Source organism: Mauremys reevesii, linkage group 8 (assembly GCF_016161935.1).
Source record: "Mauremys reevesii isolate NIE-2019 linkage group 8, ASM1616193v1, whole genome shotgun sequence".
NCBI lineage: Eukaryota > Metazoa > Chordata > Testudines > Geoemydidae > Mauremys > Mauremys reevesii.
The window spans coordinates 99,713,198-99,738,497 of NC_052630.1; the positions used below are offsets into that span (position 1 = coordinate 99,713,198).

The window sequence follows — 25,300 nt, forward strand, 5'->3', positions numbered from 1 at the left end:
TGTTCCCCAGTAAAAGCTTGTTGTGGGGATTCTGTGGAGTTTCACTGTCCCAATCTGTTTTGTCCAAAGTATGATCTCCCAGTACAGTATAATTCCTGCATGCTAAAACAGTCATAGTGTAACATGTACGAAGTTATGCACATAACAGTAATTTTTTCTTCTTCTTTATCTCCAGGCAAATGTATAACATAGTGATAAAAGAAGGGATAGTGCACATCCGCTTCTTCCCTCCCCCCCTCCCCAAAATTGTACATAAGACTCTCAGTCCTTAGAGGAATTCTGGTGAAATAAACAGAATCATAGCTCAGCTAGCTATGTCATCAACCGCTGTGCCTGTTGGTAAAACAGCTGTCATGTAGTACCCAAAAGAAAACTGCGTGTCAGTGGCTGATGAAATGCTCCATATGTTTATCCATTCTTCACAGGGGTGAGATGGAGCATGCGTCTGACAAAGTGGGTATTCGCCCACGAAAGCTTATGCTCCAATACTTCTGTTAGTCTACAAGGTGCCACAGGACTCTGTCGCTTTTTACAGATCCAGACTAACATGGCTACCCCTCTGATACTTATTATTAATAAGGCAATAATAAGCATTGATATAGCTGCATCCTTGTGGGGGGTGTTTGTTTGCTAATGCTGCATATTTATATAATCCAAGATACTTTCCTATCTTTTTCTGTTCATTGATATAATTTCCTTGATCTGACTCTCTTCTTTTGGCAGACATTTGAAATCTGGTATTATGTTTTTATTTAATTTTCCAGGTGATTAAAGTCTGTGGAACTGGTGAAATCCTGTTTAAATTGCATCCTTTTCTTTCTTTTCTTTTTTCTTTTTTTTTGTTTTGTTTTCTGCCCTCAAGTAGGTTTTTAAATGTATATTTGGTGACATTTCAGTACTGTGTACTTTTCTGATATATGGAAAAATTGCCTTATACAACTGCAAAATATAAAGTTGGTAACCAACACAATTTTCTATTCTCTAAGATAAACTTGACAAGCAAATTGTGTCAACAATTCACCTTGCATACAGCTTTCTGACCAAAATAAATGCATCCAAGAACCTGAAATATTTAAGTGCTTCTGGGAACTTTTAAACCATGTTATATTGTGAATACAGTAACTCCTCACTTAGTCGTCCCGGTTAACATTGTTACATTGCTGATCAATTAGAGAACATGCTCGTTTAAAGTTGCCCAATGCTCCCTTATAACGTTGTTTGGCAGCTGCCTGCTTTGTTCACTGCTTGCAGGAAGAGCAGCCCATTGGAGCTAGCTGGTGGAGGCTTGTAACCAGGGTGGACCAGCAGCCCCCCTATCAGCTCCCCTCTCCCCTAAGTTCCCTCTGCTGCAGCCGCCCAGTAGGCTAGCAATTGCCAGCAGTTCAGTTGTGCCTCCCCCCGCTGCCATGTGCTGCTCCTGCCCTCTGCCTTGTAGCTGCTCCCAGGAGCCTCCTGCTTGCTGTGCAGGAGGTGGGGGTTAATGTCAGGGTGTCCCCCTCCCTCCTGCTCCTGCCCCCCCCCGCTTACCCCAGCTCCACAGAGCAGCGGGGAGACATGACAGGGCTCAGGATGGAGGGAGCTTGCTGGCTGCAGCTGCTGTCTCAACTTCCTGATATACTTAAAAAGGCAATGTACTTAGAGTGCTCAGTGTACTTAAAGGGACAATGCAGCTCTCTCTTTCTCATACAGGGTGTGTGTCTGTCTCTGTCTGCCATGCTGTCTCCCCTCCCTCCATTCATGCTACCCTGTAGAGTGTGAGGCTCCATTAACCCCTTGAGGGCTCAGCCGAATGCTAGTTCATTGTTTAGCAGTAAGGCATTCCCTGAGAAATATCCCACCCTCTGGGCTGGTCCACACTAAAGCGGACTAACTAGGGGAGCGAAAAAGAGCTAGCTGAATATAGCATGAGCTGGAACTCCCCCTAGTTACTACTACTCAATCCCGCGCGCGCGCGGAATCGCGCGGCTCCAGCTCACTCCGCCCGCCCGCCGCCGTTGTTGAGTGAGTGGACGAGTCGATCACGGTGCTTCGAGAAACGAACTACTCCATCCCCATTAGACGCAATAGTTCGAACTCCGAGAAGTCGAACTCACCGTGTCGACCTGGCTGGTAAGTGTAGACTAGCCCTCTAACTTCACCACCTCAACCAAGCTTCACAATCATCATTGCTCTGTACAGTATTAAATTGTTTGTTTAAAACTTATACTATGTGTATACATATATATAATATAGCTTTTTGTCTAGTGAAAAAAAATTCCCTGGAACCTAACCCTCCCCCACCCCCCAATTTACATTAATTCTTATGGGGAAATTGGATTCATTTAACATCGTTTCGCTTAAAGTCGCATTTTTCAGGAACAGAACTACAACGTTAAGCGAGGAGTTACTGTAGTTCATTTAGTCAGAGCTACAGTATTAAGTGTTTTGCATGGGATGTTCCACCTTTTCTCTACAATGAACAGTAGAATTTGCTGTACTCTTACCTCCTGTTGCTACCAAAAGTCGAGAATGGGAGTTAAGGTAAGAGACCATTAGAGGGAAACTAGAGGAGTATTGCAAAAATAGGAATGTGAGAATTCAGTTGTGAATAATTAACAGGTTGCATTCTGTAAAGTTATTAGCAATTGAACTCACGTAAACTAGTACTGTAGCAGACTGTTGAGAAATTGCCTTGCTTATCTTCTAATTCATGTAATTAGTGTGTTTTCTTTCTCTCTTTAAAAGTAATTGTGCACACATAGAAACAATAATTCCCTTCCGCTGCATTGTGCTTACTACCCTGCCTTTTCTAGTATAGTGGCCTTTTGGAAACTGTTTTCTTACATAAAAGCAGCAAAACCAGTCCATGATTAAAACTATACCTGGGCTTCCTTGTTTTAATACAAACTGCAATAATGAAAAGAATAAGATCTGTTTGCTTAGCCAAACAAAAGAGATTTTAACAATGCTGTTTACTAACACTCCCCATGTTCAAGGGTACGGATTACCGATAGTCTGTTGTTCTGTAACAGTGTTTGCTTACATAAGGGGCTTTATGTTCAGTTCCATATATTTGAAATCTGGCTATTGATCTATTCACATACTGAACATCCTTTTTTATCAACAAAATTCAGCTTGCTTATTCCGGTCCAAGAGTTGCTAATGTTATCCAGCTCATAATTGTTTTCTAACTTGGTTCACTGGTGTGGAATATCCATTGTATATTGTCATTTTATGTTGAAGCCTTGGAGACTGGTTACTTTGGGGAGCTAGATATTCTTTGCACAAAGAAAAGAGCTCTAATGAGCTACTGTTGTTTATTTTTCTGTAATATAATTGATTGAGTTCAGTAAATAATGTAGCATCTGTTATTATACTATGTGGGCAAATGTCAAAACAGGATCGTAAGCAGGTGGTTGAGGAAGGAGAGAAAGGAAATAGAATCTATTTAATTATATTATTTAAAATATAATCTCATAGCAGACACACAAAAATGAATTTGAGCCACAAGGACGTTAAAAAAACTCTTGGATTCACACAGAAAGTGCCTGGGATTGCAAAAGCCCACGTGAAGCTCTATGTGTAATCATTTATATTGAGAGAGACTTTTCCCCAATGTCTGCATGTAAGAAGCAGATTGTTTAAATGATCTTGTACCCTTGCCGCTGCCTCATTCTGTCCCTTTAATGTAATTCATTTCCCCCACTAAATGACTATGGGGAAGATTTTCAAAGACACAAATGGCAATTGAGTGCCTAATTCCCATTGAAAATCAATGGGAACTAGGCACTTAGCTGCCTTTGAAAAATCTTTCTCTTTGTGCCTTTTTTCATATCACTCCAATTATTATTGTTAAGATTTTTACCGACAGGTACCTGAGTGTAGGCTCATTTTAGAATATCAGGCCAAACTAATTTAGCAGGCATCTTCTTTTGAAAATTCTGGCCACAGGATTCATGTTATACTACAGGGGTGGGCAAACTACGGCCCACAGGCCAGATCCGGCCCCTCAGAGCTTTGGATCCGGCCCGTGGGATTGCCCCCCATGGCGCCGCGGGCTCTGTGCCGCTCTCAGAAGTGGCCCTCGGGCGGGGGGCTGCAGAGGGCTCCATGTGCATTGCCCTTGCCTCCAGGCACTGCCTCCCGCAGCTCCCATTGGCTGGGAATGGGGAACCGTGGCCAATGGGAGCTTTGGGGGAGGTACCTGGAGGCTCGGCAAGGGCAGCGCACGCAGAGCCCTCCGCCTGCCCCTCCCCCAGGGACCGCAGCACTTCCTGGAATAGGACTGGACCCAGTACAGACCCCTGGGGGACACCATTATTTACCTCCCTCCATTCTGAAAACTGACCATTTATTCCTACCCTTTGTTTCCTATCGTTTAACCAGTTACCAATCCATGAGAGGACCTTCCCTCTTATCCCATAACTGCTTACTTTGCTTAATAGCCTTTGGTGAAGGACCTTGTCAAAGACTTTCTGAAAATCTAAATACACTATACCCACTGGATCCCCCTTGTCCACATGCTTGTTGACCCACTCAAAGAATTCTAGCAGATTGATGAGGCATGATTTCCTTTTACAAAAACTATGTTGACTATTTCCTAACAAATTATGTTCATCTATATGTCTGACAATTTTGTTCTTTACTATAGTTTCAACCAGTTTGCCCAGTACTGAAGTCAGGCTTACCGACCTGTAATTGCCGGGGTCACCTCTGGAGGCCTTTTTAAAAATTGGGAGCACATTAGCTATTCTCCAGTCACTTGATATAGAAGCTGATTTAAATGATAGGTTACAGATGACAGTTAGTAGTCCAGCAAATTCACATTTGGGTTCCTTCAGAACTCTTGGGTGAATACCCTCTGGTCCTGGTGACTTATTACTGTTTAGTTTATCAATTTGTTCCAAAACCTCCTCTAATGACACCACAGTCTGGGACAGTTCTTCAGATTTGTCACTTAAACAGAATTGCTCAGGTTTGGTAATCTCTCACATCCTCAGCCCTGAAGACCGATACAAAGAATTCATTGAGTTTCTCTGCAATGGCCTTGTCATCCTTGAGTGCTCCTTTGGCATCTCGATCGTCCAGTCACCCCACTGGGTGTTTAGCAGGCTTCCTGCTTCTGATGTACTTTAAAAAAAAATTTGCTATTACTTTTTATTACTTATATTCATTTAAATAAAGACTTTCCCACTCTGCCCTTGTCTGAGCCATTAAAATATTTGCTGATTTCTTGGAGCTGTTGCAGCAAAAATGCAACCTGGTGCTTGGAGCCATTTATCTGTGGATAGCATCCTTCCTTTCCTCCTTTAATCTATCCTTAAAATCCACTTTTTTTGCCTTGCCTTTTCCCTGCTGATCCTCCTATGACGATGGCTGCTCCCACCTTCGTGCCTCATATACGCTAAATAACCTGTATGCCTTAAATATATAGAAGAAATGTGCCAATCAGAGCATTTTAGTTACAAGTATTTTTAGTAAATCTAAGAGGTAGGGTTTGTTTTCATTGTGAATTGCTGTTGGGGGGAGGAAGAGATTCCTTAGTTTCAAATGGTCAGTTATTTTGCCTAGAGGAGTACAGTTTGATCATAAAAAATACATACATTTAATGCCTTAATTTGTAACCTTTAAGAAAGCAATTGAGCATTTGACAGTTATTCTCTCAAACAAAAATGTTGATGCCTTTTTGCCAAACAATTAAATTGCCTATCTACATCATGCAGTAAACTGTAGGTTTAATTACATGTTATAAAAGAAGGGTTTATTTTAATTAATTGTCTGGTGGGCTGTTATTAAGAAATGCGTAATAATGGTTTTGTCATTGAGACATAAAGCACAGCTGAAGTTCTGGAGCCCTGTGATTCCTCTCAGAGTTCTAGCATGAAAAATGGAAAACCTCCTGTGTCTAAGTAGTTAAACTGAAGCTAAATGGTCCTTTTTCTTTCCTCAGGCTATCAGGCTATCTCTAGAGCAGTCTTTGCCTCCAGAGCCAAAAAAAGAGAGCACTGAGTCAGTCAGCAAACTGCGTATCCGAACACCCAGCGGAGAGTTCTTTGAGCGGCGTTTCTTGGCCAGCAGTAAGCTGCAGGTTGTCTTTGATTTTGTAGCTTCCAAGGGATACCCTTGGGAAGAGTTCAAGCTGCTGGGCACCTTTCCAAGGAGAGATGTAAGTAAACATACCTTTTGTGAATAAATTCTCCTTATTCCTAGTTGTATGTCTCAAGATGGCATGTATGTTACAGCATGAAAGGTGAAGGTTGGCTTGGTATGTTATAACATGGTCAAGCTCCATGATGCAAAGCAAGTCAGGAGCTAACATGAGAGCCCTAGGACAGAGGTTCTCAAACTGTGGTACGTAGACCACCAGTGGTCTGCGAGCTCCATTCAGGTGGTCCGTGGATAGTTCCCTCTAAGGTGTGTGCCTGGGCGGCTGCACACAAGAGAATGAAGGGTCACCCACCTAATTAGTGGTGCTGCACAGGCATGGCTCCACTAATTAGGTGCACCTGGAGAAGATGCACATGTCAGGTGAGGTGGTGGCCTTGGAGGGAATGGGGATAGGTGGGAGGGGGCAGTGGGGTGAGAAGAGGGGGTGCGGGAATTTGGGACATTTAAGGCTGCGGCGGCCAGAAAAAGAGGCGCCTTTCCCCAGCTCCAGGGCTGTGGCTGCCAGGGAGAGACCCCCCCTCTTTCCCACCCTCAGCTCTGTGGCTGCTATGCGGGGGAGAGACCCCCCTTGTTTCCAGCCTCAGCTCTGTGGCTGCTATGCAGGGGAGAGACCCCCCCCTCCTTCCCAGCCCCAGCTTGGGGGCTGCTGCAGTGGGGGAGAGAGGGAGAGACCCCCTCCTCCTTCCTAGCCCCAGCTTGGGGGCTGCTGTGGCAGGGGAGAGATCCATCGCATTAGAAAGGTAAGACTACTGATATTGAAATATGAGTTGTGTGCTTTTATTTGTAGAACCAAAAAAAGTTAATTTATTATTAAGGTTTTTTTATATAGCACTTTTATCCAACTATTACAATAGTTAGCTAACAGTACAAACAACATTTGGAAGGATCATTAAGTGGTCTGCTGAGTCCCTCAGCAATTTTCAAGTGGTCCACGAAAAAAAGAGTTTGAGAACCGCTGCCCTAGGACATGTTGTTATGTAGAAAGCTGTATCAGAAAATCCAGACTTTCAGTGGCAGAGGAAATAAAAAACTAATTTCTAAAGCAAAAAATGTAAAGGGTCAAATTCAGTGAGGACTGGACACACACATCCAAAAATAGTTTGATCCAAAAACTTTATTCCCTGTTTTAAAACAAAGTAGAACCCCTCTTGCTTAGCATAATACTCCCAAAGTTAATTTGGTGAGCAGCATTTCATCTTCTCTCCTGGACATGAAGTTCTGTTGTTCAGATTGGTGTTCTGATCTTCCTGTTGATGTCCATTTTGCTTGATGTAATTTGTGACATGAGTAGATGGGGCTCTGTCAAACTGTAAATGAGTTATCAGGTACTTTAGCACACTTATTCCTGATAAACTATTCATCTGTCCCCTAAGTAATTCATAACATTAAGTAAATAACCATTTTTAAATCCTACATAAAACTTCTTTTGAAGTGTATACAACAAATAATGACGTCAGATCTGGTGTGAGTGACAATCATTATAGGCTGTACTAACTCCCTGATCCTCATGTTTGCTAATTTATCTGTAGTTAAACCTGCCATGGACACTGGTCACTAGAGTTTTTCTTAAGCTAGATTTCTTTGAAGAGGTGCCTTTTTTGTTGCTGCTGCATTATAACTTAGATTTTGTTTATAGCATAGTTGTTGTTACTATAAAAATAAAAGATAATAGGCCCAATCTTTGCGTCCAACTGAGTTGTGATCAGTGCAAAACCTGAGGCTGGGAAGGGGTGCAAAGATAGCAGCACAAGTTATGTCAGTCATTGAGCGGTGGGGCTCGGCAGCGTACCAGCCACCCACCCCATACTCTGCGGAGGTGGGGAATTTAGCTCTGTCACCTGGGGATTGTGCATGCCGGGGAAATCCTCAGGTGGCTGGTTAAGCTCGCTTTACGTCCTTTTTGCACCATGAGAGCCCAGTGTGTGGGACACTTTGCTAGGTTCACCCTTGTCTCCTCCTCTGCAGGAAGTTCATTAAGGATAGGACTCAACTCAGAGTGTTTGCAGTGCTATTTTGTAACAGCCATCTGTTGCTTCAGGATTAGAATCTAGTTTGTAAAAGTCATCTTAAATTACAACCCGCCCAAAAAGCTGTAGAAATATTTGTACTTAACAAACATATCCTCTTGAGAGCAGGCTTGATTTGTGACAGAACTGTGAACGGGATTGTAGATATCTGTTGGCGTGTCTTGAGCCACGTCTCAAAGGCAGAAAAACTGATTTCTAATCAGAGAACCTGTCAGAAGAGGCAGTTAAGAGATGTTGAAAAAGACATAGATGCACTTTTATTTTGATGGTACTTATAACTGTTGGAGAGGAGAAACAGATTTGAAGTGGGAGGCGGGGAAATGCCTTCCAATCCCATAAATCTCTGCACTCCCCTACGCATGTTAGGAACCCAGCAAACCACAATCAATGCACAAACTATCAGCTTAATATCAATTCCATAAAGGGATGCACCCAAGAATACCATTCAAACACTCTGAAATCAATGGGGAGAAGGAATGTTAAGGGGCAAACCACTTAGAGGACTTGGCAGTGTCCAAATCTTCCCCTGCACTTCTTCTCACCAATCAGTCAGTGATCTAAATCCTGCTCCCCTTTCTCTTCAGGCCCCACTACAGCATGAGCCCCAAGGAAGCAAGGAGTCACATTACGTGACACACAGACTAGCCTCCCACCCCACCCGCTAAAACCCCACCATAACGGCACCTTCAATATGAGACTCCCTAGCGCAGGAGTAGGGCAACCTATGGCACGTGTGCCGAAGGCGGCATGCAACTTTCAGTGGCATTCACACTGCCCGGGTCCTGGCCACCAGTCTGGGGGGCTCTGCATTTTAATTTAATTTTAAATGAAACTTCTTAAACATTTTAAAAAGCTTATTTACTTTACGTACAACAATAGTTTAGTTATATATTATAGACTTATGGAAAGAGACCTTCTAAAAATGTTAAAATGTATTACTGGCACACGAAACCTTAAATCAGAGTGAATAAATGAAGACTCGGCACAGCACCTCTGAAAGGTTGCCGATCCCTGCCTAGTGCTTCAGAACAGCAGCCTCATTAAATGGAGAAAAGTACTCTTTCCAGTATGGACAATGTTAAGCAGTTTATCTAGCCCCAGGGAATGCCAAAGTAGGGGCCCTGTTAGCTTGGTAGTGCTCTCATTAGAAGAGTATAGACATCACTGACCTTATTGTAACGTGCAAAATAATGATAAAATTGATAGATTTCTTTGGATTTTTCAGGACGAAAAGTACTACATAAAGTAAGAGAGGCGGAGGATTGATAAAAGGACCTGGGAGTCGCAAAACTTGGCTTCTATTCCCATGTCTGCTACTGATTCGGTTGTGTGACCTTGGGCAAGTCACTTAACTTCTCTCTGCCTCAGTTTTCTTTCTATTAAATGGGAATACTGATATCTACCCACCTTCATAAAGCATTTTAAGATCTTCAGATGGAAAACATTACATAAATCTTAAACCCAAGATTTGCAAAACTGGGTGCCTTCATTTTAGGCTCCTAAATCATATTTAAGCAACAAATAGCCTAATTTTCAAAGTTGCTGAGCACCTGCAGCAACCTTTGGAATCAATGAGTCAGCTTTAGGCTTTAGATACTGTGGTGAGAGTTGCTATATAAGTATCAAGATGAAGAAAAGTTGGAAAATTTTTGCCTAAATATTTATTATTATTTCACATTGGTAGTGGATTAATGAGTGATCATCTGACAATGAAGTACATTGATGAGTTAGGATCTTGGGCAAAACCCAAGTAAGTAAAAACAGCAAAAAAACCAGTAAAGCGAATGAAGCAATGGCTAGATTTGTGTGCCAAAAGAATGGTGGAGGAGATTAAGTGGCAGTAGGAAGGTTGGTTTAAAATAATCTTAAAGGAAGCAGACATGTTAGGCTGGATGGCCTTTTGCTGTTTTTATTAGTAAATAAATTAGTTTATATCAATCTCATGTATAATTATGTATGGTAAAAATATTTCAATTTATTAATTTAGAAGAGCGACCTAATTCAAATATTGAAGGCATTTTGGTATTGTAAATAATAAACTTCAGGGTATTCTATACACCGGGGTGGGCAAACTATGGCCCAGGGTCCGCATCTGGTCCTTCAGACGATTTAATCCGGCCCTCGAGTTCCTGCCAGGGAATGGGGTCGGGGGCTTGCTCCGCGTGGCTCCCGGAAGCAGCGACATGTTCCGTCTCTGGCTCCTATGCATAGGAGCAGCCAGGGTGCTCCGCACGGTGCCCCCGCCCTAAGCACCGCTCCTGCAGCTCCCATTGTCCAATAAATGGGGCCAATGGGAGCTGCAGGGGCAGCGCCTGTGGATGTGGCAGCATGCAGAGCCGCCTGGCCACACCTCTGCGTAGGAGCCAGAGAGGGGGACATGCCACTGCTTCCAGGAGCTGTTTGAGGTAAGCGCTGCTGGAGCCTGCACCCCTGACCCCATCCCGCGCCTCAACTCCTTGCCCCATCCCTGATCTCCCTTCTGCCTTCTGAACCCCTCGGTGCCACCTCCTGCACCCCAGAGCCCCCTCCCACACTCTGAACTCCTCATTTCTGGCCCCACCCCAGAGCCCTCACCCCTAGCCGGAGACCTCACCCCTTCCTGCACCCAACCCCCAATTTTGTGAGCATTTATGGGCCACCATACAATTTCCCTACCCAGATGTGGCCCTCGCAATAAAAAGTTTGCCCACTCCTGCTATACATGGTAGATGGGCATGCAATGCTAGTTACAAGATACAATCCTAAAATCTTGCGTTTATATTGGATCAACCTCTAACTCCTTGCTATGTAATACATTTCTTGTCAAGTTGTAGTTTGCATATAGGACTGTGATTCTGAAGGACTTCTTTTGTGTGTGGGGATCGGGCTGGGAGTGGGAGGGGGTAAAATTCTCCACCTTTTAATGTGAAAGTGTTGTACTTATCTGAAAAATATAAATGACAAATCCCTAAAAGCAGCATAAACACCATACATTGGTTGCCCGTAAAAACTTCCACCAGTTAGAAAGATTCTACTGGTTCTAACAGAATTCCCCATTTTAAAAATAGGGAATATCTCTGGAACTAATAGACTCAACCCAGTGGAACCTGAAATGTGCCCACTCTGCTTTTTAGCACGGTTGTTACATTTGCTGGCCAACTACAAGATAGTTGGATAGGTATGAACTGTACAGGGCACAGATCATTCACAGTGGTGTGGAATTTTGCCCAGGACCAGATGTTAGACAATTAATTTTATTAAATTATTACATTGTACCTTTAGTCAGTCTGAATTAATGACCCCAAAAATACAGCACTTGCTATTTAAGCAATTACTGTCATGATGGAGGTAGATAAACAATTGAGGACAAACAGCCATCACTAATTCCACTGCTTTCCCTGTCCTTTGACACACATGTTGGCCATCCAGTTTGCCTAACCCTCTGGCTTGCTCTGATCTTGCCATAAAATAGAAAATGGGAGCAGTTTTTCATGGTACTTTGAAACTAAATCCTTACTGTCCCCACTTGGAAAATGGAATTAATGACACTGGCCTGCTTTGTAAAGCGCTTTGAGATGTACTGATGAAAAGTGTGGTGGTGGTGGCGGCATTATTAATATAATAAAGCCTGAGCCTAGCCATGTTTAAAATGCAAGTTCTGGGGTCACTGGCATTTAGCCTACTGGCTATATTGTTTTCCCTGTCACAGTACACTAGATAGCGAGTGCATGGTCATAATATATTTGCTCCCTAAATTTGGGGAGCGATTAATGGGATTCCACATAGTGTATCGTCATCATTGCATCCACTTGTGACGCACACATTGGTGCACTTTACATGGTTCAGATTAGCGATTAATGGGATTCCACACATGCTACTTCAGACTCTGGCTAGAGTATTGTTTCAGCTGCACTGGTGAACATTCTTTGTTATTTTGAGAATATCTTAATCTGAACCATGTAAAGTGCACCAATGTGTGCGTCACAAGTGGATGCAATGATGACGATACACTATGCTAAACCAAAATATCTGTCATTGCATTTGAGAAAGAAAATGTATTAATTGTTTCTCTATGATACAGTATCCATAATTCATAGACTTCAGAGACTTGGTTGCCTGAAAATGTGCCATCAAACATGAGTGTAATTTCTGGCACTTGTGTATGTGCAATTTGCTGCTTAGTTTAGAAATTAGGTGTATGTGAATCTTCATCCAATGAGTGAATTCATTTTCTGTTGTTAATGCTTCAGTTCAGATATGTGTGGTTAATTAGGTTACTTCTTGGAGCTTAGCTTTCAAACGTGTTCCCCTCTCATACTAAAAAGAAGCGCTCTAATTTTAGTATGAATGACGGCATTTCATTTTAATTTTCTATCATCTTAATACACTTTGGGAATCCTAATTCACCTTGGGAATTTGCTGCCCAAGGGAGGAGATGGAGTCTTACAAACAGGAAACGTCCCATTTCTTGTATTCATTTTACTGCTATTCTCAAAATAACAAAGAATGTTCACCAGTGCAGCTGAAACAATACTCTAGCCAGAGTCTGAAGTAGCATGTGTGGAATCCCATTAATCGCTAATTAACTTTACTCCATCTAAGCATGTAATCCCATTTTCAGTGGAACCAAAGTGAAGAGCAATCCCAAAATGTCTCCCATGTTACGGGTCTTCCAGCTTACTTAAAACAGAACAAAAACAAGCCTTTTGCTCTTTATGCTGTATTGTTCCTGTATTTAAATACTGTGCACAGTTAGTCCCTTGTAACACTCACTGGTACATGGACAGTGTGTCTACCCTTATCGCAGCTTTTGGGAAATATCAAAATGCTTTTATCAAAACGCTTTATTTTGATAAGGTCAAAGCACTTCATTTCGACTTCATTATTTCAGTGTTTTATAAAGTATAATAAAAGTTGAAACAATAAAGATGAAATGCAGGACTTTGACCATGTCAAAATAAAGCTCTTTAACAATTTTTCATTGAAAATGTTGACAAATTCGATACATTCCTCTGACACATTTTGATTTTGTGTCAGCATTTTCTGACAGAAAACTGTTCATTCCGAAAATTTTCAACCAGCTGTAAAAAATACTCTTTTTAATGCTCTCAGTTCAGATGTCCCAACAAAATGTTGAAATATTTCCACATCTCCGGTAAATAAAAATTCATTAGTTCTATATTCCTGTTGTTTACACAGATATGCTTGGCTAACGTAGTTGGTATCATAACCCTACTGTAAATACAAACTCTACACGAGTAAATACACAGATTAACCTTTTCTAGACACTACTTGTTGTTTAAAAACAGCAGTAACATTCCAACGCATTTAAGCACGTGCAGCGACTTGTTACTGGACTTCCTCACTGACTATGCTGTCCATCCACTGACACTAAGTGAATACTTAACCACGTTTATCCTTCAGTACTGCAGCCATGGCAAAATGGATGCCAAGCCCAAAGCTGTATTTCACACCAGTGAATCTGGCTGCTTAGTGGATTCCTGACTAATACCTTTGAAGAAGTTTGTTTTTTCTGGCCACATAAGTCGTTTGTGTAGAAATATCTGTATTGTAAATACAAGCTTAGCCTGCTGATTACAATGCTACGTGTACTGTGAATATAGTTCAATGCCGTTTTGTCATGAGCTGCATGGGCAAAGGCTGTGTGTGTATATAAACAGACCTTTTTAAAGGAAGGGGGTACCCTTCTGGTATTCGATGTGAAATGTGCTTGTTGGCTTTCGTGCAGTCTACATGTGTTTTTATGGTTCCTTCCAAGAATCCCTTTACCCACCACTGAAATGCAGCCTCCTCTTGCATGTTAACACAGCAGCTATTTAACAACACTGCAAAAAGCAGAGCTAGCCCTAGAAACGAGTCTGCTCTTTCAGCAGTACTCACTGACCTTTTAGCCTTTCCATGAGCCCTCTTCCAGCGTGCAAGCCCTCCCAGCTACCCTTAGTGATAGTCCGCTGAGTGTGCCAGCTACAAAATCCATCCAGAGCCCAGTATGCTATCACTTTGTCCCATGGAGAAGTCTGCAGAAGTCTTCCTGAGGCCTTTGTACAGCTTACAGAGCAGGCCTTTCTTGACATGTTAGATCAGAAAGTGAAGGATGCCATATCCAATTGATACTACAGGAACAGAATGGAATTAACCAGATTGGAATTTGGCCAGGATATCAAAATTAACAGCCTGTGCTTGCGAAAGTGCTATGGCATCTTTAATGACTAACCAGAATGTTCCTGACCTTGCTTTTTCATGGTATTTGAAAGACCCCACCTCCAGCAACACAGCACTCCATAGCACCTTGCCAGGGCATTGGTGGAGCTTTGTACATGCGGTGCTTACAAGTTTCCTCTGGAAATCAAAATTAAATCCTGCAGTTTTTTCTTCGATTTCCACTTTAAGTGTACACCAGTGTAAACCATTTATTTTAGAGTGTCTTTTGCAGACAGTGTACTGGAGACTTAAGCTCTTTATTTACTGTATCTGGAAGCCGTAGTAAGCTAAGACTTCTACACTATTTCACATTTATTTATCTGAGCCATAGCTTAGGATCAGGTGGCAGTTAAGTCACCTAAGGTTATTCAAATGCATCTAAAATGTTGCTTAATAATTCAGAACCAGTTTGCTCTGTTTAGAGTGTTAAGATTGTTTAAATCCTTTTAATTAGCCAATTCCAACAGCAGTTTGAAGAAATGGGGGTGGGGGAAAATCTGTTTCGCCTAAAAGCTAAAATAGATTGAATCTAACCCACACTGTACAGTGCATCCAGTCAAGACAGGTGCTGATCAGGATTTCAGTAGGTGTAGGGTCAGGCTGTTCCTGATAATTGCATAGGTGTATAAGGTAGGGGAGGGATCATCACCCTCCCTATGTACCTTATGTCCCCTCCAAGGGCCAGGCATGAGCACAATCCCTGGGGTCCCCCAGGAGCAATGTCCCCTAGTGCCTGTTGTAGTGGAAGCCATCCCAAAGGAGGCAGGGCCATATCTCTCCCTGCACCAGTCAGTATTTCTGGCCAGCAGCATAGAGGCAAGCACATAACCTCCTATGGGATGGTGTAACCTGCACCCCTCCCCTGTGAGCTGGGTGCTCCGGAAGAGTTTATGTGGCATTGTCAGTTCCAGAGCTACTCCAGCCTAGGGTGACCAGATGTCCCGATTTTATAGGGGCAGTCCTGATATTTGAGGCTTTGTCTTATATAGACCCCTATTCCCCACCACCCCCGTCCCAATTTTTGGCATTTGCTGTCTGGTCACCCTACTCCTGCCTTCAAGGAATAGCTTAGCCATTAGCTCTTTAGATAGTGTGCAGTCCTCAAAAAGACCTAGGTCCAGGAACAGCTTTAGGATTTAGCTTCCTTTCTCCTCCCTTCACCTTGCTGGAAGGCTAGGAAAAGATGAGCAGGGTGCAGAAAATAAATGCTCTCAGCCATACGTGGAAGGACTCGTACTATGCTGTGCTCATATCCAGTAGCACTCTGGTACTGAGCAGCTCTGTAGAAGCTTCAGTGAGGCCTGCCTGCCAGCTCAACTGGTTACAGAGCTACTGCAGCACCTTTTGGCTGTTTTAATGGAGATGGGATTCCGAGTGTAAAAAGTTGAAGTGTCAGCTCAAATCAAATGTTACTTCACTGAGATGATGCTCATTTCACTGGATAATAGCTAGGATTGGGATTCTTCACTGCACTACGAAATTACAGTGTGCCTGCTACTGTCACTGGAGATCATGCTCTAGTATCGAGGGGTTAAGCCATTAAAATGAAACAATTGAGACATAAAGAAACCTAACAAATAGGTTTGAGCCCAGTATTTGATCTCTCTCAGGTGTAGGCAACCTATGGCACGCGTGCCGAAGGCAGCGCGCGAGCTGATTTTCACTGGCACTCACACTGCCCGGGTCCTGGCCACCGGTCCGGGGAGCTCTGCATTTTAATTTAATTTTAAATGAAGCTTCTTAAACATTTTAAAAACCTTATTTACTTTACATACAACAATAGTTTAGTTATATATTATAGACTTATAGAAAGAGACCTTCTAAAAATGTTAAAATGCATTACTGGCACACGAAACCTTAAATTTGAGTGAATAAATGAAGATTCGGCACAGCACTGCTGAAAGGTTGCCGACCCCTGATCTATCTTGAAGTTATCTGATGAGCCACATCTTCTGGATTTCAAATATATTTTTAAGTTCACATTACTCCATTGCTGAATTTTAGAAGCTAGGTATGTAAATAAACCTTGGACTAAATCTGTAGTCCTAGTTAACTAACTAAGTGTTTGCAGAACTGTGCTACTATAAGTCATAGTCCTGGAGCACGAACAAGTCGTTAAAATAAACCTCAAAAGTTGTCTTTATTTTAAGCTCTAGGACATAAATCAGTGTTTTCGCAGTACAAAAGGACAAAATCAGCTAGTGAAATAAATGTTTTTCTCAAGTTTTAAGAGGCTCCTACAACTCTTTCATTTTATTGCATGGTTAATGATGCATTTCCTCTTTGTCATGATTTCTGCAAGTGGAGAAAAAATGTAATTTGGTCCATGTAATCTCTTCAGTAGGTTTTCATCATTCATATTTCTTATGTAAAATGGGCTAGCCACTCGAGTGCATACCTCAGGTCCTGGGCGGGACTGTGCTCAGGGCAGCTAACCAGTCCCACCACCAGTGCCACGGTGGATGTGCTGCTATTTTTAGCAATCTGGCTTGATCAGAGCTGTATGCATAATGAGCTTATGTGAAGAAAAGGTTGGCATATATTGAAGCATTAGTGAACAATCTGTTTTTTATTCTCTTGGCCCCTCCTTCAGAAGGGTGGGTGAAATCCTTAAAACCCTGTACAGGCGAGTCTCATCTTACTCGCATTTAACATGCGCAAATTCAGCTTTGTGCAGCAAAAACAAAAACAAAAAAAGAGAAAAATAAAAATTTAAATGCTGTACCTATAGTGCGGGCAATTCCGCCCGCCATTACATTCAATGTAATTTTGACTATACGCAATTTTCGCTTTACACGCCGACAGCGGAACGTAACCCCAGGGTAAGTCATTGTCTTAGGGAGGTCCAACAAGATCTGGGAAGTTTTATGACCTCCTGTCCTTCCCACACAAAAAGGGCAGTAATTAAAATTCACTGGGGGGTCTAACTTAACCTGTAAAAGCAAGGAAATATTATTATTTATTACATTATTACCCAAAATTACCCTTCCCCTAAAGATCTTACAATCTAAGAGAACCAACAGATACAACATGCAAGCAAATTAGTCAAGATGGTGATTGGCCACATCTCGAAAGCTCCTTTGTATGTTTGTTTGGTTTATTGTAGGTGGGGCTGGTAGCACCACCTAATGCTAAGGTTGTCCAACCAGTTTTCAGATGCTTATAACTTTACTAATCTTTTGACTGCTCACACTGAAATTTTCTGTGCCGGGCGTCTGTCTCAGGCAGAAATTTTCAGCCAAACGGTTCAACTCTTTACAAGAGCAAGGCTAAGGAAAATACATAGTTTTGCACATGTTAAAAATTTCTGGTGACCTTTTCTTTGAAAAGCTCTAGTGCCTACATGCTGTGGACTTGAAATTTGGCAGGGCGGTAGCCTTTGTGTCAGAGATTACATTTCTTTTGCTGTCCCTGCAAAAATCTGCCCAAATTTGACCAAGTTATAAGTCTTTGAAAAATTGCAGTTTACATGTGCTCAATAGAGATTTGTTTGAACTGTAGTATGATTCCAAGACTGTCACTCTGTCCGTGTGTCACTCTGAAGCCTAGAATGTCTATTGAGTCAGTGTGAAGCAACAGAAACAGCTACAAGCATGGCTGAGACTGCTTTTTCTTCAGAATATCACCAGGTTCAATCAGCACTAGGATTTGCACTAGGATCTGTCACTGTCAAATTTTTAACCTTAGCCTTTTGACTTTACACCCATGAGCTGTACAGATACAGTTAGGCATATATCTATGCCATGCAAAGAGTCCTAGACCATTGTGATATCAGAGGTAACTCAACAAATCACCACCCTTACTCTACAGCTAATTTACATGCATCAATTTCATTAGTTGTGAGGGAGACTGTACAGATGGTGGATTACTTGGCCCAGCTGTTTTATTATAAATCCCCTGAAGGTTCCATCTGCACTGTGTATGCTCCAGCCTGGGAAGAGCAGGACTTCCCCTGCAGTTGCAGCTCTGGGCTGCTGTGGGCCAGCCCAGGTCCAAGCACCTAACCCACATCTACACTACCGGCTAAATCGGCACTGCTGCAATTGATGCAGCAGTGTCGATTTAGTGGGTCTGTTGAAGACATGTTAAGTCGATGGGAGAGTGCTCTCCTGTTGACATCTGTACTCCACCTCCCTGAGAGACAGAAGCTATGTTGATGGGAGAGCGTCTCCCATCAATGTAGCTTGGTGCAGACACCTGTGTAAATCAACCTACATTACATCGACTTCAGTTACGTAATTTACATAACTGAACTAACATAATTTAGGTTGATTTACAGCATTAGTGTACACCAGCCCTGAGAGCAGTCTTTCCTCTCTTCTCAGTGACACCCCTGGCAGTATAGAGGAGGGAGCTGCCCAATTCCAATGCAGAGGGGACAAAGGCTGGACCTGCTTGGGGGATTAGATTGGGGAAAGGAGTATGGGGAGGGGAAGGAAGAACGGGGCTGGAGGTTGTCAGGTTGGGGAGAGGGAAGCTAGGACTGGCAATTGGGTTGGGAGGCTGGGTAAGACGGAGACTGGGGGGTGGAGGGCAATTGGCTGGGCCAGGAGACTGGAGGCTAGGGATGGAAATGGGGGAAGCAGAAGCCAGTAGTTGAGGGAAAGGTGAAGATCAGATGAGGAGAAACTGAGACTGGCTGGATGAAGAGACTGGGACAAGAAGCTGCGGGGAAGGGGGTGGGGGGAAATATACTGAGTGAGGTGCCCAGGGAGAGGAATTGGGACTTGAAGCCAGTGGGGATGGGAAATCAGGGTTCTGGGGTGACTGGAGACCAGTCTCCATGAGAATGGAGACACAAAATAGATGAGGATCTGGGTAGAACTGGGACTGGCTGGGCAAGGGCACTGGTGACAAGGAGCTGGTGGGGACTGGGAGTGGGATGGAGAATCCCAAGATATGAGATTAGGACTTGCTGAACAAGGAGACTGAGAATGACTGGGACAGGAGCCAGCTGTGGAAGAGAGACTTGATTGGGACTGGGACATTGAGGAGATGAGGCAGAAAGAGTCATACTTGGGGAGAATGGGCAGAAGAGTCTACCCACTAGAGCATGCTCCTTCCTTCCCTGTATCCAACCTTGCTTCTTGTCCAAATCCATCTGTAGACCGAGTGCCATGGCAGTGGCATAATGCACACTCATCTCTCCCCACCTCCAGCCCCCTCCAAACATTCAAGGTGAAGGTATTCGCTCTCTGACCTCTAGTGATAAGGATTCAAAATCTGGCTCATTAAATGCCATCAGATCAATAGGCTGGTTTCTATCATTTATAATTGTAATATATGTTGTTGTTAGTCACAACCATGGACAAAACACTACCCATATCTCACCATGTACAGTATCACTTGGATCATTCTTACTGTACATTATGCTTTTATGCAAGATTAAACACTATACAAGATTAAACACTACACACTATAATTCTCACTACATGTAGTCCAACTGAAATCATTGGTGCAAGAATTCCATTCAGTGCAGTACAAGAATTCCATTCAGTTCAGTGCAATAGGTCATCATAAAAGAAAGAGTCATACTCTGTGAATCTGCTTCCTAAACTTCTCCCAGAACTTTGTGCAGTCTGTAACACACACAGGCTAATAGTTCGTTCTAACTATTCTGCAACAATCTACACAATGTAATGATGTAATAAAGGGCAGGAGGGTGTGATCTAGAAGTTAGAGCAAGGGCATGGGAGCCAGTACTCCTGAGCAGACCTGGGTGAAATATTTCAGGTGAATATTTTATTCAACAAAAAATGCAGTTTCAATCGACCCAAAACTATTTGTGAATTTGACATGAATAGTTTCAACTATTCACAAAACAGCCAGAAGAGGTAGAGTCAGAAGAGGAGGTGCTGCTGCTGCCCCCTGGCACTTCCCCAATCAGCTTTAGACCAGTGATTAAGGCACTCACCTGGGATGACCCAGGTTCAAATCCTTGCTCTGGAACTGACCTGAAACAGGCCTTTTCTATTCGCCAAAACTTCTGAAAAAATTCAGATTAATTTCAACTCAGACCAATTATATTTTCCCCCCAGAACTGCCACAGAACTGAAAACTCAGTTATTCACCCAGCACTACTCCTGGGTTCTGTTCCCAACTCTGCTGCTGACTCACTGTGTATCCTTTGCCAAGTGACATAATCTCTCTATGCTACAGTTTACCCATCTGTCAAGTAAGGATAATACCTAATTCACCTCAGCCATTTTAATGTTTGTAAAGTGCCTTTAGATCCTTGGGTAAAAGTTACGATGTAAATGCAAACTCTTATTATTAACATGTTTAATTTGCTCTGTCCAAAGTTGCTGAAAGCCACATATGTTGCAGTGGAGCTATGCTGTAAAAATGAGATATAGCAATACACGACTGCATAAAAAGATAAAACTTGCTGATGCCATTTGGATATGTTTGGTTTTATTTTTTAAAAAATACTAAAAGATCTAAGGACATCAAACACCCTGAGCCAGGGCTGCCCAGGGGGGGGGCAAGAGGGGCAATTTGCCCCAGGCCCAGCAGGGGCCCCCACGAGAGTTTTTCGGGGCCGCTGGAGCGGGGTCCTTCACTCGCTCCGGGGGCCCCGGAAAACTCTCGCGGGGCCCGGGCCCCCGGAGCTTCTTCGCTCCCGGTTTTCGCTGGCGGAGGGGGGTCCTTCCTCTCCGGGATAGAAGGACCCCCCGCCGCCGAATTACAGCCGAAGCGGGACCCGCCGCCGGAGTGCAGCCGGGTCTTTGGCGGTAATTTGGCGGTGGGGGGGGGTCCTTCCGTTCCGGGACCCGCCGCCGAAGTGCCCCGAAGACCCGCGGTGGGGGCTGCACTTCGGCGGCGGGTCCCGCTTTGGCGGTAATTCGGCGGAGGGGGGTCCCCGCCGTGGGTCTTTGGGGCACTTTGGCGGTGGGTCCCGGAACGGAAGGACCCCCTGCCGCCGACTTACCGCCGAAGCGGGGCCCCCCGCTGCCGAAGACCCCGGACCCCCGGAATCCTCTGGGCGGCCCTGCCCCTGAGCAGGTCTAACACTGTTTGCAGTGCAGTAGAACCTCAGACTTACGAACACCTTGGGAATGGAGGTTCTTCGTAACTCTGAAATGTTCATAACTCTGAACAAAACGTTATGGTGGTTCTTTCAAAAGTTTACAACTGAACATTGACTTAATACAGTTTTGAAACTTTACTCTGAAGAAGAAAAATGCTGTTTTCCCTTTATTTTTGTAGTAGTTTAACACAGTACTGTATGGTATTTGCCTTTTTTTTGTCTGTTGCTGCCTGATTGCATAAAGGTTTGTGGTTGACTGGTCAGTTTGTAACTCTGGTGTGCGTAACCCTGAGGTTATACTGTATTGCTAACTCCAGCTGTTAAAAAGTCATGAGCCAGGTCCCAAAAACTCATGAGATTTGTTCAAAAATCAAGACCTGTTTAAAAATAATAAATATGTGGTTCCTTTTATTTGGATTCTGGTGTTGCAGCGGTTAGGGTTTACATGTTCAACATTTTCTCTGCAACTACAAGGGCTAGAAACTTCCTTTTTTTTTTTTAATAAAATTGAAAGTGAGATTTTCAAGTAATCATATGGCCCCAGTAGCTGAGGCTGAAAGAAAAGTTCCAAATATCACAAGACTCGCTATAAAATTGAAAAACTGAACAACACTGGGTTTTGGTTTATTGTTGTTATGTGTTGTGCTCTTGTGCTCTGTTGGTGTGCTCAGCTTTGTATAAAAGACAGAGGAGGATGTGGTCTCTGCCTCACTTAGCTTACAATCTAGACAGACAGGTAGTAATATGTCAGGCACATATGGCCTGGAGAAACAGGATCTATGGTTAGATTCTCAGCTGGTGTAAATTGTCATAGCTCCACTGAAGTCAGTTTTTACCAGAAAGCTATATGGATTTGGGGGGGGGGATTAGGAGTGTGGGGGTTGGGTTATAGCATATCTTTCTTGGATATGTTAATATTGGTTATTGGATTAAATATACATCTTTGAAGAAGTGTGTTGGATCTAAAATTTTGTTTTTAGAAGTATCCAGAAGTTGGGTACATATCGGTATAGTAGCTCAGTGACTCACTGTTTCTTGATTAAAGCTTTTTATTGTGAACAAGATGTGTAATGTTTTATTTGCCATGTTTTGCTAACTATGATATAATATTGTTCCTTATTTGTTAACATGACAGGTGCCTTTCATTCAAATTAAAAGTATTTTCAGGCGAATTCAGCTAAACCAGATCTAATTACATTTATTTCTATAAAAGTACACACTTTATTTGTGCCCACAGTTGAACCTATTATCCACATAACCCTTTTACACACAGAGATTATTATTTTAACAGGTAGAAAGGAGTCACTGTATTTGTTTGTGTGTCAGAGTGAAAATATAGTTTTTTAAACAGATTTAGTCCTTTACCAGGTGTGCATTTAAGTAATTTTCACTGCATTTATACTTAGGGGGATTAGGAAAGAGAGTAAAAGAACTCTTTGTGCATTTGATTCATGAAATGTATTCATGTGTGTGTAAGTAGAAGAGAGATTTGTGCTACTCAAGAATCGGATCCTTGTCCTAGGGTGTAGAGGGAGGTGAAGGGTGTGATATTTGCTGCTCAAGTATGTGTTATAATAATTGTATATTCAGTTCATTATTTTTAAATGACCTTCCTGGGCATTAAGCCATTTTTTTTTCTTATCTCTTCCCTGCAGGGTTAGGGTGGGTAAGAATCCATACCTTGTAAACAGTAAAATTGCAGCTGTACAGGATGTGAATGTGTAGGAGCAGTACACGTAGGTCAGTTCAGGTGAGCATGCCAATGCTGCAGAAAATGAGTTTGGAAGGAAAAACTTTTTTTTGCTATAAAAAGATATTAAAATGTATAGAATATAAAACACACCAAGAAAAGTTATTTCCATAGAATATCATAAGCTTGAGCACTTTACTGAGCACGTTATTGTACTTTAAGATGTACTTCGAGCTCCTGAACATCCAGTGCTGCTCCCATCACCTTCTCTCATTTTATGTGGCATCCCAATGAACACTAAGCCATTGGCATCGTGTCAGACATGGAACCCTGATAGAGCATGAAGTCAGCTGACAGGGCCTTTTATATGATATATAAAAGGTTGCTCTTGTTTTATATCTCTTGGAATATAGAATAATTAAAACTTTGCAAAGCCACTAAGTTATTTCAAAAGACATTTACCTGACTTCTTCATTGGGCCAACTCTATCCCCAATCTGCCTTTGTAACCATGGGATAAGTGGGGCATCATTTGAGTGTGAGCTAGTGACTGGTGTGGAACTAGATTTCACGGGATTTGAGAATAAAAAGAAAAAAGCAAGTCTTAAACAAATGTACTGAATGCCTCATTTGAGGGGAATTTTGTAAACAGTTAGGCACTTCCTTGTGTGCTGAACCTTAAGTGCCTGAGTCTCATTGAGAGCAATGGGATTACTTGGGTGCTTAGGGTTAAGCACATGCTTAAGTTCTTCCCTAAATTGGGGCCATGATGTGCAAGTTACCTTTAGATAATAAACAGGATTTCTGAACTCATTTTCTGTTCAGTTTAACATATGTAGTATACAGTAGTCTTCAGATGTATATATTATACACACACATAAGCATGATGAATGAAAGACATTATATCAGAGCAAAGTTTTAGAAGTGCCAGATTTTATTTTAATGTCATATTAATGTAACGGATTATAAATTGAATATAAAGAATTTTTCAGTCTTTGGAATTACACTGTGAAATAGCTATATAAATCTGGCTAAGCAGAATAAATCACACTAGAAAGTGGGGTAGAGACACCTGTGTTAGTGACATTTCTTACAGGGCCTTTAATCTTTGTTGTATACAACTCTCTTGGTTTCTAATGCTAAAGATATTTTAAGTTACAAGGTGCTTTAGCTTAGTCCTGTATTTAATCATTTATTCACCAGTTGAAGCATTTCTTTTGGTCAGAGGTGTGTTCACTAATAAAGCTTCTGTTCTTTTTGATAAACAACATATTTACAAACCACAAATAACAAAGTAGAAGCTGCAGAAGGGTTATGGCGTGATAATTAAGTACAATGGCGACCCATATGAACAGAAAATGCCAAGGAGCTAAAACAAAGCAACAACAGCTTTGTTTGTTGACAGATGTAGGAGCCATATTGTTAGTTAATTGGGTAATGGTGTAAACATTTGCAAACTCTGCTGTCCCTCAGTGAATTAAAAAACAGCACATGGAAATCAAGGGTGAAAAGTGGCACAGGCTTCTTACTGCAGGTACTCAATGTTGCTTTTAACTAACTTCCCACATATAAAGAAATTGAGAAAAGGACATCGCTCATCGTTGTTATTAAGGTAACTGAAGTTTGCAAACCCAAGAGTTTTGATTAGGATGTGTATCATTAATTACACTCAAGTGAATAATAGGTTTCCATCTGGTTACAGTCTGGAGGATAGTGTTCATTAACCCAGCGCTGCATTTCAAATCCGTTTTTGCCTGATACAAACAAATCTCTCTCTCCACCTACATTTTCTTGCTTTTGCAATAAAGGGGTTGTGGGATTTGAAATGAGAAAGGATCTAATTAGATACAGGTTTAAACTGAACAGAGAAATAAAATTGCTTCTCTCAGGTGCACTGTACCTCTTGGGCTGAGAATTATAAAGTCCCCTATATACCTCCCTTTCAGTGCCTAGATGCAATGGACTGTAGCAGTAGAATATTAAAGCATTAAAAATGCAACAAAAGGTACTTAATTAGTATACTTCTGTAATCACAAACTTAAACGCACTACTTTGGCTGTTTTTTACATAACAGGTTTGCTTTATAAGATAACCTTTCAATAATTTAAGCAGCATCTGTGCAGGAATGCATAATTGGAGTGTAGATAATAGGAATCTAAAATGAATTTTAATGGTCTGGTGTCTGTACATACTATTTTTCTTCTCC

The 25,300-nt window shown here is 42.2% G+C and overlaps 1 protein-coding gene across 3 annotated transcripts in view; it reads left to right on the top strand.

Moving 5' to 3' along the window:
* The window catches only part of FAF1 (Fas associated factor 1), a 296,794-nt gene that overhangs the window by 267,449 nt on the left and 4,045 nt on the right, over positions 1-25,300 (top strand). For all 3 annotated transcript variants that reach the window (XM_039484151.1, XM_039484152.1, XM_039484149.1), the window contains one exon: positions 5,930-6,145. In XM_039484151.1, the coding sequence (XP_039340085.1) occupies positions 5,930-6,145 (216 nt within the window). The remainder of the gene's footprint in view (positions 1-5,929; positions 6,146-25,300) is intronic.